The sequence below is a fragment of the Calypte anna genome, chromosome 10, assembly GCF_003957555.1.
Source record: "Calypte anna isolate BGI_N300 chromosome 10, bCalAnn1_v1.p, whole genome shotgun sequence".
NCBI lineage: Eukaryota > Metazoa > Chordata > Aves > Apodiformes > Trochilidae > Calypte > Calypte anna.
The window spans coordinates 2,064,528-2,081,160 of NC_044256.1; the positions used below are offsets into that span (position 1 = coordinate 2,064,528).

General features: G+C 37.9%; 1 protein-coding gene across 1 annotated transcript in view; it reads right to left on the minus strand.

Moving 5' to 3' along the window:
- The window catches only part of SCAPER (S-phase cyclin A associated protein in the ER), a 156,287-nt gene that overhangs the window by 33,045 nt on the left and 106,609 nt on the right, over positions 1 to 16,633 (minus strand). The window contains exons 25-27 of the mRNA XM_030456965.1: positions 12,961 to 13,084; positions 4,469 to 4,698; positions 1,581 to 1,736 (exon numbers count right to left, since the gene is read on the minus strand). Of these exons, the coding sequence (XP_030312825.1) occupies positions 1,581 to 1,736; positions 4,469 to 4,698; positions 12,961 to 13,084 (510 nt within the window). The remainder of the gene's footprint in view (positions 1 to 1,580; positions 1,737 to 4,468; positions 4,699 to 12,960; positions 13,085 to 16,633) is intronic.

The window sequence follows — 16,633 nt, forward strand, 5'->3', positions numbered from 1 at the left end:
CCTATGTCTGATCACCAGGAATGAAAGAGGCATCTGTATTGCTCCCAGAGAGGGACCACCTTTTGTGCTGCAGATCATATATCACACGATATGTATGACTGTATTGTGACATAGTTAAGGATTCAATAAATTTGAGCTCTGTTTCTGCCACCTTAATCTGTGTTTGGCAATATTCTTTTCCCTTTAAATCACCTTGAACACTCAAGACTTCTGTAACCTGACAGAATTACACTCTCCATTCATTCCCTAAATGTGAGTGGGCTCAGGTGATGAAAGATGTTTAATTTAAACTGCCCTTCTAATCAGTTACACCAAAGCTTTTGATCTAAAAGTGAAAGACAACAGTTTTGAAATCTCCAAGTTCCTTTCTCTCATTTCTTTCCATGCCTACACGAACAAGCAATCCAACCTGGAGATGAAGAACACTCAGCACCTCTGGATAAAATTCAAAGCATTGCTGTTATATGCAGGTAGGAAGACTGGATAGTTTTTGGTGTAACAGTGATGAAAAAATTTCAGCACTCCAGAATTATGATTTTGCTACTTCTCAGAAGAAGTACTTGCACAGTGCTGTATAATTTTGGGGTGAAAAGATCTGTATTATTTGGGTGAATCATATGCCTGCTTCAGAAATCACAAATATTGTGTTACTGACAGTCATAGCTAGAACTGCTATTCCACTAAGAGAAGGGTGATTTAGAAAAAAATGATTATTATTTCTTTTCAGTATGAATCTGACTTTTGGCAGCACTGTCCTGGAATGTAAAATGCCAAGTTGGCAGCCTTCAGAAAGGGAAATTTCACTTAGTTGGGATGGTCTCTTTGGGCTCATATTTCTTGAAGATTTTTTTTCCATATGCCTGTGTCCCTGCTTAGGAGTTTGTTTCTTTTTTTATGTTTTATTAGCTAGTTTTCAACCTTAGCATCATTTTAACCTTCAGGAATTAACTGTAAAGTTCTGTCATCCTTATTTTTTCCTGAAACATGTAACAGTTGAAGGGCAGTAGGTTCTGGTATGTGAACCTCACAGCTCTCAAAAGTTTTACTCTGACAGCATCAGGCTGTCCTGTGCTGCAGATGACACAAGTCCAGATTTGCTGGCAGCCCCTGAGTAAGGTATGGTTACAAACATTTTGCACTGGAAAATTCCCTGAAAAATCCAGCAGTACTTTTTTTTCACAGAAAACATAATAATTCCCTTACTAACAGTGCTATTTTAAAGACTCAGGCTGCTCTAGAAACAAATCAACTAGAAGCTGGTGTTAGCTGGTAATAAAATACCTCTTGAAGTCCCTGGGACTGGACACGTAAAATTGATAGTGACAAAACCTTCTCTGTAATGATGAGTAAAGGAGATAAAAGTTCTGCTAAACAACTTACAAGAATCAAGACTCAGTGCAGGTAACTAATTACAGTTCAGTGGTGAGAGGGTGACAAACATGAGTTTTCTGCACTGCATTTTTACCATTTATTCTGCCCTGTCAGAATGCTCACTCTCTGTGAGCACCCTGGGTCAGCACAGGGTTACAACAGCTGCTGCCTGAAGAAGGTATTTGAGATGACAGACCAAGTGCACCTACCTTCCATTGATGGCAAAACACAGTTGACATATTCCATGCAACACTGCTGTGGCATTTTGTAGAAAAGATGCAATTTTGGGATTCTCATCAACAGGGCCTTGAACAGAGAGGAAACAGCAACACAGCTTGTCTATTAATCCTGTGTTCACCACGTAACTAGAAAAAGAAGAAAAACTGTATTAAAAAATAGTCCCATGTTGGCTTTTTTAACTTTGCAAAGGACTTAAATTCTGCTTACAAATAAAGCATACAAATAAAGGTGTAATTACTTAAATACTCCTTCTGAAAGGGTTCATCAATAAAGCAATTCAAATCACAATAACTTCAGATCTGGCTCTCTGTAAATATCAGCAGAGATCTGGCTCTCAGTTTTTGTTGAGAGATCTGTCTTGTCATAAGATAACTTGTATTATTATGCTGCACAAGAAAGATGAGTGTAAATGTTTATTTTACCATACTCCTAGGAGGACAATGGAATTTTGCCATAGTTAAATGATTTATAATAACCTTGATAGCTCTACAAAAGCACAATTTCTTCATAGCATGAAGAGATAAACTTTGTAGAACACACTAATTGAAGACAGCAGTGATGATACCCAGATAACATTTTATTGCTGTCCCTATACCATGAGAACTACTGCCCAGCTGCTGGGTTGGGGTTTTTCCTTTTGCAAATCCATGCAACAGAGACTAATAAAGCTGCAGGTAACAACCTTCTACCTGATGGGTCAGTATCAGAAAGCCTCCTCAGGAGCTCAACAAACACTCGAGGCACAGAAATGTATGCTAGTGACTTTTTTATTTTAAACTGATAAATCCTCTTTGTTTTTCCTCCTCAGAGTAGATCAGATCATTGCTGTCTGTCGTTTCAGACACTACAAACTGATGCACTGTTACTAATATTACTCCATCTTACCACCTGTTCTGTTTGTCAAGTCCATTGGGTAGAGACTGCCTCTTCAGGATGGGAACATCCCTGTCTGTATGCTTCCATACTGGCAAGGCCACCCTATGGACTTGTATGGAACATCAGTAAATAACAGTGATTCTAGTGAATATAATATTGTATTGATAATGCTCACCACAGCAGCTGTACAAGTACTTACTAAAAATAACTTTTGCCTCAGCTGGCTTACAGTCTGATTTTGAAAAACCAGGGCTTTTTAAGATTAGGGAAGAAAAACTCCCTGCTTTTCAGACAATGGTGCTGCTCAAAGACTAATCTCTCTTCAGGGCCAGAAGCCAGACTTTCTGCCAAAGTTTACCCTGCTGGCACAAAGCCTTTAGAAGCAATGAAAGTAATTAAGAATAAACCCACACTGGGTATGAAGCAAGAAGTCTAAATACAGTATGAAATGTTTTTAAAGCTTCTGAAGTATAGCAGCTAAAAATACTTAGATGCATGAAAGTGGCACCTGGTTGCCTCATTTCACTACACATAAAGGTATTAACCGAGTACTCCTTGCTCAGGTAAGTTTGTCTGTTCAGTTTAGCACCATGACAGGTTGCCAGCATTGGTTTTCTTGCAGATTTTGATCTAAGCCATCCACCTGGTCACACAGGTGATAAGCAAACTCTCCTGTATTATCAGAATGATTCCAGGAACAGAGGTGGGTGTCAGACACAACACAGACGCAGAGAAATGAGTGCTAAAAACCTCTCTGTGAAGTAGGAGGGGAGAGGAAAAACTAAATAAAATCCAGCTAACACTGATCAGTGATTGCTCTCAAAAAGGAAACACCATTGTCATCAATATTCTCTTATTTTTTCACAAGGAGCATCTCTATAGTCTGACTGACACCTGCAAAACATGTTCATTGTCCCAACACCTAACACCTGGATACAAAGCTCTTTTGGCAGAGAAGAAATGGATGAGAGTTTTCAGCCTACTGAGGCTCTTCTTTAATGGCAACCTGAGACAGGGAGAAGATGCATGAAGCACTCCCTTCCTTGAAGAACTGAGCACACAGACAAGCAAAAAGGTCACAGCTACCTCATCCACTGCCTTCATCTCCCAGTCTTTTTACCCATGGTAGCATGGTTCAAATAATTTGGCTACACTTTTGATACACAGATGGTGTGCAGATAATTGTTGTTCATGCATCAGGTCTAGCAGCCCCAAGTAGAAAAAAACCCCCAAAATACCACAAAATTTCAGCTTTGCTATTTCTTTCTCATCTTCCTAAAACTCTCATTTAATCATCTCCCCAAGGGACATATGATACAATGACACAGAGGTGAAAGATTCTCATTAATAATAGAATTTGTCTGTTTTTGACTAGTTTAAAATGCCCTCTCTCTTTTTTTTCCCTAATTGCACTATTACCTTGTCATCATGCCTTTCATTCTCCATTTATAACCAGATCCCCTAAAGTGCCTCAGGTGAGGGACCTAGCTGGATTCTCATGTATCTTCTTATCTTGAGGGTATGCCTGGGCTTGGCCCAGTCAGTGTCAGATGTCTGTGCAGCACATATATCAATAAGCAGACCTCCCACCCTCCCATTCATAAATGGAGAGAATACAACATCCTGAAATTTCACACTCTTTCAAAACCTGTTTGGGGAGGAGGTGGGTTACATGAGAACAACACTGGTTTAGAGGTCACTGGTATCTATGACAACTCTGTGTTTTGCTTTCCTCCTCCAGCTGTCTTTTTTGTATCCATCAGCCTAAGACCAGACTTGGAAAAGTCTGAAGATGCTCAACGTGACATGTTTTCAGTAGCATATAATCAGAATTATTCTTCAGAGGGCTGAAGATGTACTGATGAGTATGTATTTAATTTACTAGTGAAACAGCACAACTTTAGCAAGCCTCATACATTGTTTGATATAGTAAAGAAACTTTAAAGAAAATTCATTCTTTTTTTTTTTTTTTTTTTTTAACCTGATCAGGTCTTGAACTCTGCTGTTGAAGGCTTCCACTTGTGAGGGTTTACTTTTCACTTCCTGTAATATGTTCAGTGCAGCAGAGTGGCTGTTTCCATCTGGGAAGCTGGTGATCAGACATCGAAATATCACAGCAGTTATCCTCAGAAGTCCTGTTGTTAAATCTTCAAAAACCTGCTTATTCACACTTCTGCCTGAAGCAGCATTATGGTCATCTGGAACACTAACCTAAGAAAAAAGAAAAACCAACCACAATTCAGTAAAAGTTATCAAAGCTTGTGGAGAAACACTTATTAAATAGGTTACATGCGAGGTACACAAAAAATAAGAATAAACTAACATTTTCTAGCAGTGCTAATGGACATCAGGGCATTTCCAATACAAGGTCTATAGCCCTTATGCAGACAATACAAGCTGAAACACAATAAATTAAGTTAAAACAATATTTAGTGTATGAGAAGTGAAGGAAGCCTTATATCAGCAGAGTATTCCATTAATAGGACTGTGGTGTTCTTCTGCATACCCAAGATTTTTGATGAGTCACTAGAAAAAAAAAATTATTACTATTTTTTTAAAACTTGACTGCAAATAAACAGCTGAGGTGGTTCATTTTGACTACTGCATTGCCCTGAAGATATTAAACATCTAGGATACTCCAAGCATTTAGTAATCCAGAAGAAAAAGAACTGCTTTCTCATTTCTTTCTATGGAAGGAACAGCATTTTATGTTGTAGGGTAATCTCCTACTTGACTTGGGAAAAAAACAATGTACCCTTAGAAGGCTACTCAACATTTGAGTCCCAGACAAACACTCCAACTAAGTGGGCATTTAGAAGGCCAAAGCTCCTGTGATATAGCAGGCACAATTGTGGCTCTTCACAGAAAATGACAAGAGTCTTTGGAGGCAATAGGAGTGATCTTTGCAATTACACCTAATCCCTGATGGAGTTTCTCCTTCACAGCAAGAAAAAAAAAAAAAAAAAGCATACCAAAAAGTCCAGTGTTACCCTGAAATGAGTGTCCTTCCAAAGGATTCTATGTGGAATTATAATGTTAGAAAAATCACAGAAATTTTTACCAAAAAAAGCAACATTGGCTGTCACAAAACTCAAACCTGAACTACAAAAAAAAACCCCAATTGTATCTGGAACAGTGTTAGCTTGCCCTTAGGAAAGAGCACACTGAAGTGTCTGAGCAGCACATGCAGACAGCCCATGGGAGGTGCCAGCCAGTGACAATGGCAAATGACCCTGGGGAATACAACATTTTTCCAGGCTATGAGGAGATCCTCAGTTCTGCTGCAGCCCATCTGCATTACTGAACTCAGAACAAGTCCCATTACCTGCTGAGGTAAACAGGGGGTAACACACAGCGAGAGGGCAGCCCCCCTCTGGGCTGTGACAGATGAATTACAGGAGATCCCCTTCACACCTGAAAAACCCTGTGAGAGAATTATCTTTTCCTAGTGTCAAAAATGCTTGGTCAAGCAGTTTATTTCCAAAGCTAACCCAAAGTAGCTAAGCATTTCAAAGTGCTAAGTGCTCCTCAAAGGCAAAGTTCCAAATCCTTCCTTGATTCATGTTTCTTCATCTTTTTTTTTTTTCTTTTTTTTTTTTTTCAAATAGAAATAGAACTTTAAAATCTCCATTTCAGGAGATTTCACCACAAAATGTAAGATATCCTGCTTTTGTAAGAAAACAAAAGGCAGTTGAAATAGAAATTTCTGCCAGGAAATAGAAATTTCAGGCAGGGAGGGAGGCAGTTTAAAAAGCCAATCCTATCCTGACCAAATCCGATGAGAAAAATCCAACTTCCACCCTCCAAAAAAACCCCAGAACAACCCCAAAAAACAGCTAAGGAACTATCTGAGAAGAAAGCAACGTTGCAGAAACTCTAGGGTGTAAACTGACATACTGGGACATTGTAAAGGATTACATGAACAATACAATTTTAAAGGATGCAGTGGAAAATGCTTTCCACCCACAAATATCAGATTAGGCATGGAGAAAGCACGTTTATGGACACCTTGATGTTTTAACAATTAAGGGCATCAGGAAAAACATGTCCCTTGAATAAGGCCTAGCAGGTCAATATAAAACATCACCTGACGACTGCTGCCCTCATCCCTCAGATGTGAGGCACTTGTCAATCCCATGTGAAGCACAACAAGCAGTTCTCTCTGAAAAGATCTCATAGGAAAGGAATCCAGTTTTTCTAAATTATTAAACAGCCCACCCCTAAAGAAGGCAGAGAAGTGCAGATGTACTACACATCAGTCTGAGGACAAACCTATAAGCAGATACGGATCTGGACGGAAATCCTCATGGAGAAGATAATGTTTTTTTGATTTTTTTTCCATTTCTGAAGTCCAACATAATTTAAACCAGCTGAAATTCTGCCCTCTTATGATGAAATAGAAAGTGCAGTGTGTGGAAGTCCTGCAGTTTTCCAGGCAGAGCACTGGGGGCACAGAGGAATCAATGAAGATGCAGGGCTCCCAGGTGCAGTCGCCGGGCTCCAGGCACCAGCAGAGCAGTGTGGAGGCATTTCCATGGGACAGTTCAAAGCTTTCACCACTGTGATCAATAAACAGCAGCTGAAATTTTATTTTCACCCCGTGGGTAAAATAATTTACACTTGGTATGGACAAGGGAGGTCACAGAAAATCGTTGCTGCCTGTATAGGTATCAGGAGGGATTTGGTAACACTCAGTGACAAAGAGCGACACGCGCATTTCTGTATTATTCACGAGCTCTGAGCCTGGTGTCAGTACTTACAGCTCACTGCAACACTCTGCTGCTGGTGAGGAGCCAAGGCAGCAAGTGAGAAGTCTTCAGCTGCTTATTCAAGTTCAGTAGGAAAAATAATATTATGTTGCTTCAGTAACTTCTGTTGACTAAAATAATTCACGCCTAATGATTCTAATTGCCGACTGAAACAGATGGATTAAGCTTTGCAATGGATAAATCAATTTAAATGTAGCAGGAGCACCAAGTTTTAAAAACTGCTAACAAGTGCTATTCACTGGCTTTTCATCTAAGATAGAGATATAACTTATTTCTTAAAAGGTTTCATAATGCATAGCAGAAAAGGCTTCCATTTGCTGCAATGAACAGGACCATAAACAGATAATGTCTGGTTTTGTCTTGAACTTGAATGCACACATCAGAACTGTATTTTCCAAGTATACATCCCTTGGCTACACAAGTTCATGCTTTAATATAAAACTGTTCTTTCTAATTTGCAAAATAAATTGATCTGGCACTCTTAATACAATCATATTTTCCAGAGCTGATTTTTAACATTTGATTTTGGCAAAAAGTGTGTGTGTTGATTGCCATGAAGTGAGAACAAATGTGGTTTTATACTATAAGTCAAAGAGAAGATAGAAGGAAATGCTGTTTTAAAGAAAATGGGTAAATTTGAATTTAATTTCTACCTTTAAGATTTCCCAATTACATGAACTCGAATGAGTGACAAAAGATCAGCTCCTGTACTGAAGAAGTAATTAATGGGACAGTGTGAAAATGTGTTGAGATTTATGTTCAAAATTAATTGGGGTGCTTGCAAAAGTGATGTATTACTTCGCTTGTTGATTATTATATGAGGCAAGGGGGTAGGAAATCTTAAGATTTAATAGTGTAATTATGAAAGCTTTCAAGCTCTGGCTTCTTTGTGTTGATTACACAGGGAGCTAGTGATAATCAGAGAAACTGGCTTGTTGAACATGGGCTTTGGAGGAATAAACATTCAAACAACCCAGATTTTTGTTTCTGAGGCTTAATAGGTTAACTGACAACAAATCTATAGGTACAATTACACACTTTGACTTGCCAAGTAAATTAGTATAAAACCTTCCTAAACCACAAAGGAAAATCAAGGAAAATGGAACCACTGTTTCATTGTTTGACACACTGAAGATCTCAGCACTAATTTACCACTTAAGATGGCTGCCTGTGCTGGGCCTAATCAAGACTCCTGCTCTCTTTAAACCAGTTTTTGAAGCAGAACTGGATGACCTGACTTGCAGCTCTGGTACAGCCTCCACAGAACCACTGAGCCACTCAGCAGGGATCTCCCCTTGTGCAGGGATTCCCTTGCTTGTGCAGAGCTGCCATAAGCTCTCCAGCTCTGCCCAGCATCTAGGACTTAATCCTGCAAGATGCTGAACAATATGGCCCCAATCCAGTAAAGCACTTAGGCACACATTTAATATAGCTGAAAACATTACTCCATTCTGCCTCATGTCACCAAAAGTGCCTCTGCATACCAGAGCACTTCTTTTCCTGCTAATAAAAAAAAAAGCAAAACAGTTTCCAGATAGCAACTCAGAGCTCTGTCACTGAAAACTCATTTATGTTTTTATTTGTCTAATAAAAAGCATAATCCTTCAGAGCCTTTCACAATGAAGACCTGTAAATATAGAGCTGCTAAGTCTAAATGAGAAGTCTTCATACCTTTTGAGGCACCTACTTTCTATTCATTTGATCACTTACATTTTCTTCTCCCAGTAACTGGGGTGATTTTCTGCTTCTTGCACAATGTAAGTCATGGGGCTTGCCTCAAAAACACTGCAAAACATCTCCTTTCAAAATAGTACCACAAAAGTGAGTAACTAGTGAACTAGAGAAACAGAACTGGCCTGGGAAGTCTATGGGCTTAAGATGGTGCAGAAGAAGGCTCCACTTTTTAAATTCCCTACATTTTAGTATATCATTATTTTTCCTGCCCCAGTCCAACTTTCAAGATTTGCTACAGGATTAACACATTAGCTTTTTCCTTAAGCAAATAAACTCAACAACAGCCAAGAAGCACTTGACTCTTATCATAATTGCAGCAAATAAAAGTGAAGCTGCATTCCCTGCTGCAGAGCAGGAGGCAAAAACTGACAACAAATGGCTAAGAAACCAGCAGCTCCTGTAGGATGTATGCTGCCACTGAGATGCACCCAAAATAAATGGCTGCATATTCCAGTGAAGAAAAAAATAAATATGGTAGAAAAAAAATCCCATCACTGTGACTTGGTAGCCAGATCAACTTCAACCCAATCAAAGTGCTTCTACTTGATGGGTACAATTTCCAAGGCCATACACCTACAGTCCTACAGTCCAGTCCAGATTTAAGCACTGTATTTCAAGGGAAGAAAAATATAATCAGGACCTCACTTTTGAGCTCTGTATTTTTGCTTGATCACTATTCACGTGGCAATGTTCATTTCACACGTTTTTATGTTCACCAATGAAGTTTCATTCAGAATTTTCAGGTATTATGCATTTAAAGATTGCCTTAAAAATATCACAGTGATCTAATCTGAGATTTTCAGAATCTGAACCAGCCCTCTAAGCTCTGGCACACCTGACTGCTGGAGACCAGCAAGAGTTTGGTGTTTTAAAAATTTGTTTTCTTCCTTTTGATTCTGAAATCAAGCCTCTATGTTGCATGTTCACATAGAATTACCTACTTAAAGAATAAATCAGTCTGATTGTAGCCTTTAGCAATTCATCTGAAACAGAAGGAAAAACAGTCTAAAAATTTTATTGCATGTTCAGGCTATTAGAAACAATGCACATGAATAAATGAAGCACATAGCAGTGACTATCTGAAGCTAGACATTTGCAGTTCTGTGTAGTCTGAAATTAAAAAATGAAGCAAGAGAGAATCCAGGAGATTCTGCATATTATGTGAACAAAGAAATATAACAAAAAAAAAGCACCTCAGTTTAGAATTCTGAGTGAGTACTGTTTTGCATCATACTTTAACTGCTAACAGCAGACATGCTGTGATGGGAAAGATCTGAATGAATGGACAAAATCTTCTAAGACTTCTTACTGGACAAGGTGGTCTTGCCCAGCTTGTTATTGTCAAAAGTTTTTTGCAATTTCCCTTTGATCTATCTGAGAACATATAGTTAGAAAACAAAATGTCATGCCTTACTTATTGCAAGATCACAAAAAGATAGATTTATAAAAATGCAAGCCCCAATCTGTTTACTAAACAGACACAATGATTTACAAATGCAGGCACAGACTTGTATGGGTTATATATATGGCTTTTTTCAGGTATCTTCATGGAAAAGGGCACAAAAGTTGTCACTTGAGTGGGAAAGAAACAAACAAAAATAATAAAAACCTCTCCTTCTAAGTTTGCAGCTCCATGTAATTATCTCTTTCTCTCACTGTGAAGCCTTTTAAAATACACAATTAGAAAAGTTTTCATTATTTGACAATTACCTTCTAGATACAAGGAGGCAATAAAAAGCAGAGCTATCCATCTGTCCATAAATGAAGTTACAAAATCAGCACACAATGTCTCCAAATGCAGATGGGAAGGTTTGATCCATTAACCACCAAAATAAGGAGCCAGGCTACTACTGACCTCAGCAGACACCAGCTTAGGCATTACCTGAGCTCAGGAGGCTAAGAAAGGTAAAATGATAAATAAAGTCTGGAGAAGGTTTCCTACCAGTCTGTTTAGACAGGAGATAAAGGAAGGTCTAAACAGGACACCTTTAATAGGTACTTTGGCAGCTTGATGTCACAAAAAATAAATACACTACATTTGTTTTTCTACCATTTCCTATTTTTACCCCAGCTTTCACTGGAGAAAAAACCTTCAAGTAACATTTTTGGGAGAAAAATGTTGCACCTGTGAAAAGAAATTGTGTCACCTATGAGAAGCAACTCTTTCAAAGTTTCTTCTTTAAAATGTATAGCTCTGAATTTTAGCTAAAGTGAAGCTGACAATGCATTTGATTTTGATGAACAAAAAAACTTTCTAATGACATTAGGCTGGTCAGAAATTAGGCTCATACTTGCTATATTCAAGAACACACTTACAGGTTTCTGAGAACCAGATTATTTTTGTTTCTGTATGCAGGAAACATTGGGATATGTGTTTAACAATTTGTCAAACCTTGCAAATTTAAGTTCTTCTGTATTACTTCTGGTATTACTTGGGGTTTACTTTCCAACAGTAAGTGGAACAACATACAACACAGGCAAAGACAGCATCATACAGCTCCCTAAATTAGGAATATTTCAGGCAGTTCAATTCTTTAGAGGGGTGTGCTTTAATATATTTTGGTCTTTGGAGCTTGAGCCAATTTAAAAAGTGCTTTCTGTGTGTCCATTTCTTTTCTGTCAAAAATAAAAAAATCAAACTTGATCTGATTGATTGAGCGAAAACTCAGTGCTACAAAAGCAGCACTGTATTGTTTTTTTCTTTTATTTAAATTTGTATTTCATGGAACTACAAAGATTAAGAGCCAATTTTGCCTGAAGAGAACATAGAAGACTTTATGCATAGCAAAGAAAAGTCCACTGTGGATCATGGGTATCATTAAGCTTTAATTACAGTTTTGCTCCAATTCAAGGGTTGTACTGGGCAATAGACTGAAAAGAGCTCTAAGCACAGCCAGTTTTATTTATGTAGCATCTCTGATCTCCAGGTGGGCAACATCTCCTAAAAATACCCTCTGCATTTTTTTCAGGGAAAGTGCAGGTTGTTTTGACAGTGCTACACTGAGAAAAGGGAAGGTGTTTGGCATCAGAATGAATCTTGTCACTTGTAATGTGCTGCAGGATTTCATCTCTTGTGTAATTACCCCCAGAGCCTGTGCTCCAGCTCTCTGCAGAGCACCAGCAGGGCTGTGACCAGCCCAGCACAATACACCCACCTTTCACTAAGTATATTTGAAAGCTAATACCTGGAATCCTCTTGGAAAGATTTGGGGAAGAACAATGAGCTGGCAGCTACTTAGAGGAGAATACAAAGGATGCATTTAGGTTTTTTTCTTTGTCTGGAGGACCTTCAGACTATCTTTTTGAAGTGTTCATCAACAGTCCTATGGCTTGTTGATTCTAACAGCGTCAGTTAAATTATTTAAAGTATGTACATAACTTTTCAATTAACAAACTGCTTGGCTCATGAAAATACATACACACAATTTATAAGTAGAAAACCAAGACTAAATATCTTATGATGAGCAGGTCACTATGAATTAAAAATGAGTTTTCAAATAAAATATTTAATGACATTTCAAATTAAATGAAACATTGGAAAATTCAAACTTTTGCAGTTAAACAGTCCTGCTATTTAAGCCTTCAACAAATCAAACTACAGGAACATACTGGCCTGACTTATTCCCAATACTGAAACATCTAAGATCAAACACACAGAGATAACTCATGATATCTTATACTTTAAATATTTCTACAGGGTGAATTAAAGACAAAAACCTCAGAAAATGCTGAAGATAGAACACGGTCCACTCACTGGAGTTCCTGGTACATACAGTTCTGCTGCATTTATTAGCAGAAGTATATCCATTTGTATAAAATGATAGTAGATACAGTTACCAAATACATACAACAAGAGAATCTTATTCTTCTGAGCATTTATTCTCATATATCTCTTGGTCTTCTTGTAGTGTAACTACTGTAATTGTGAAGCATACAAAAATGTCTAAATGAAAACAGCTGTTTTACCTACCGTAAACTGGTGTATCAGCAGGTCCATTAAGAAAGTGATTTTATTACTAAAAAGAATATAGGTGCAGTTTTCTATGCAGTTACTGCAGGTGAGGCTGTAAACATTTACTGCATTGCAGAGCGATCTAAAACATGAGAAGAAAAAGACAAAATAAGAATGTGACTTTTGCCTTTGGTAAACTAAAAGCAATTAAATGCAAACACATCACAAAGCAACCTCGTAGCAATTAGACATTCGTTTTCTTAAACATGGGATTCCAAACAGAACCAGAGATTTACATGAAACCAATTAAATAATTGATAACTTCAAAAAAGTAAAGCCATACTTAACAGAAGTCCTGTATGGCTACTTGACTCTTCCATACTCAAAACTTACACAGGCTCTCAGTTAATTTCATAACAGGGGGATGTAATATTCTTTCCCCGTGGCTTACAGTCATATCACACAAGTCATTTTGGTGTAAGGTTCCTTTCCTCACACAGCTTCTCAGAACAAACACTGCACAAGCTAATTCATGGTAATCCACAGCATACCAGGAGCAGCTCTTCAGAGTTTGCTGTGCGAGACACAGAGAGGACTGATCATTTCTACTGAGCTGACAAACCTGAGCAGCTGAAATTCCTCTCCAAAAAAATCTTACTGAGGTGTTTTGAGCTATGACCACACAGAGCCTGGGAGCGTTACTGCACAGCTACTGTATCATCAACTGACCCACACCTATGGCTGCAGGAAGAGGTAAGAGCTTTGCAGCAGTGTGAACAGAAAATCATAAACACAAGGCACAGAATGTACAAAACATGCCTAATTATTCTGTGCAGGAATCCCTATCTGCCCCAATAAAAGTGTTCTCTTAAACCCAGATTTGCAGGGAAGCTGGGACCAGCCCTACAGAACATTCTCACAGGGAGGACAGCCCAGCCCGTGGATATTATTATTATTTCAGAATACACACAGTCCTGATTTCTTGAAGTTTGCTTACTACAAAAGCTCTCACTGCAACTACACAAATATGTACACAAACACACAGCACAAATGCATCATGAGTATACACAATAATAAATACAGATGGCTAGAATTTCAAGTTGTTTGTCTAAAGTAAACCAGAAGGAAAATAACTTTTACTATCTTGGGGCTTTTTAACATGTGAAAAAATGTGGTTAAATTCAAATAAGCTACACAGAAGAAAATAAATTGGAACCACTGTCAAAAGGTCATATGAAAGTGGGACTGCAACAAACAAGTTATACAGAAATCATCCAAGCTCCTATTTGAGCAAGCTGCAGACTAATGCAACGTACTCAAAGAGTGAAGTTTTATGCATTATTTTTCTCCTAAATATTTTTTTAACGAACAAAGCAATTCACACAATGAGAAAGGCTGCTTTACCAATTGCTGTGTTCCTTGTTGTGGCATCTGAGTACTGAGCGTGGCTCCCCAGAGCTGAAATGAAGCACCTTATGCACACACATTATACCTCCCGAGCCAAGAAAAGCTGCAAATGCTACAAGGCCAGAAAATGGGGGGTACAATTTGTTTCATTTGTATTTCTGGATTCTTTTAACTTCGATTTTAACCAAGCAGTGTCACCTTGCTTTGCTTGTTCTGTAAGAACATAACGAGCATTTATCTTTCCTTTGTTTTCTGAGTAACCTGCTTCACACACCTTGTTTAAAACCTGCCTTTCAACAGCATTCTTTTCCTAATCTGGCTACATAAAGGTATTTATTTCACTTTCCTTGGTAATGCTGAAAAAAATCTTCATTACTTTCACTTTTCAGGGAAGATTATTTCCCCATGTAGGTGTGTTTACAGGGACTGTGAGATATTAAACTATACTGGTAGTTTCTGCTTTCAGTTGAGAAGATGCTTTAAATCAGCACCTGTCATTTTATTGGCTATTTTAAAATAAAGACTAATTTTATTTAAATATGATCACTATAATTTACCCAAACTTGCTAAGTCAACTTACAATTCTGACAGCATTTCAGAGTTTCTGCAATAATGTTTTTTGATATCTGGGATTCCTAATTCCGAAGAGGATTGTTTATTTTACACTGGAAAACACAAAAACTTCCTACTTTGTAGACAGAACAAATTCCACTGTAACAATGCACCACACCTTTTTATTTCCCAGCTGAATGAATGTCATGTCAGGAAAAGGACTTGCATTTTCAGAGACTCAAATAATACACTTGAGAAGGTGGTGTAAGCGAATGGATGTCAAATTAATTTTTCACAACAATAAAGAGGCTTCTTTTAATTGATAACATGAGCTTGCTAGCTGGGGTTTGTCTAAATTCATTCTAATCACAGCACACTCTCAGCTACCACTCAGTTCCACGATTTTTGTTGAATTCAGAATTGGAAGTGTCAGCACAGAAGCTGTCCCCAGGTGGTTCTCTGTGTTAAATGGCAGATTAAAGACAGCACAACTAATTTCTTTACTTTAATCTTATTAAGGGAACAACAGCTGTCAACTGTCACCATTTCTGCACGAGGCCTCAGAGACAAGCAGAGTGCTGTGAATAGCAAGCCACAACTTTATTTAACCACCAGTTAAACTCTCCAGGATGAAAAACCCAGTCCACTTCCTACCGATTTTTCCCTGTTGGAAGCTGTAACTGCTCTTAATTCCAAGACTTTTATCTCAAGAGATATCAAAAGCAGCTGAAGTAGTAAAGTATGAGCCTCCCATAAAGTAGCTGGTTATTGATTACTGATGTTGCTCTAAACTTTGTATCACACCCGCAAATCAGCTTTAAAGCTGTGTTAGACAGCATGTATACTCAAACCACACAATAAGTCTGCCTGCTGATGTCAGGCTTTCCTCTAGAGTAAATCCAATTATAGAAACACTCATTATGGCACACAAACTTTGATCCTAACAGAAATGTCTTTAAATGAGACGAAAATATGCATCTGTATGCTGTATTTATTTTATGTGTGTACATAAACCCAAGAAGATTCATTTTAATAAACATTTTCAAGCTAGATCTCAACAGTTTATATGTGTGTGATTCTCTTCTATGCTAGCAAGTCTCCACTTTCCTCTATTTACTTGACATAAACAAGTTGACAAACCATAAACTTTTATTCAAAATACTGAGGCAGCAACAGTATCCAGCCACACAAAACTAACTCACCACAGTGCACCAGGATATGCAGGCAAGAACTCACAACTTTTGCTTTCTGAAAATCAGGGCATCATCAACATATAATAATCAACTTGCTTCAAGTGTAAAGCTAGTTCACATTACTTTCCACTTCTGAAGATTATAAAAGAAGGTGCTTTGGTTATCAATGAAGTAAATAACCCAAAAAGCTCAACTTGGCAGTGAAATAATACAAAACTAAAATTATCACAGTTAGGATGTTTTAATTCAGTACTGATCTGCTGATTTTTAACCAGTTTGAATGCTACACAGCACTCTGGTAGTTAAGAAAGTGAGCAAACAACCAAAAATACAGGGTAAAAATACCAATTTTAACTCTCAAAGAATAAACAGCTGACGTCTATTCACAACTAGTAGAGTGAAGACAAAATTCAGCACCAATTCTCCTTCAAGACACTTCCGGAGACTGGAGCTCAATTCTGAAATGTTACTGTCCTCATGAATAAAATACTGCATGACAAGTGACTCTCAAACAATTAATTTACCCCAATATTTAAGGA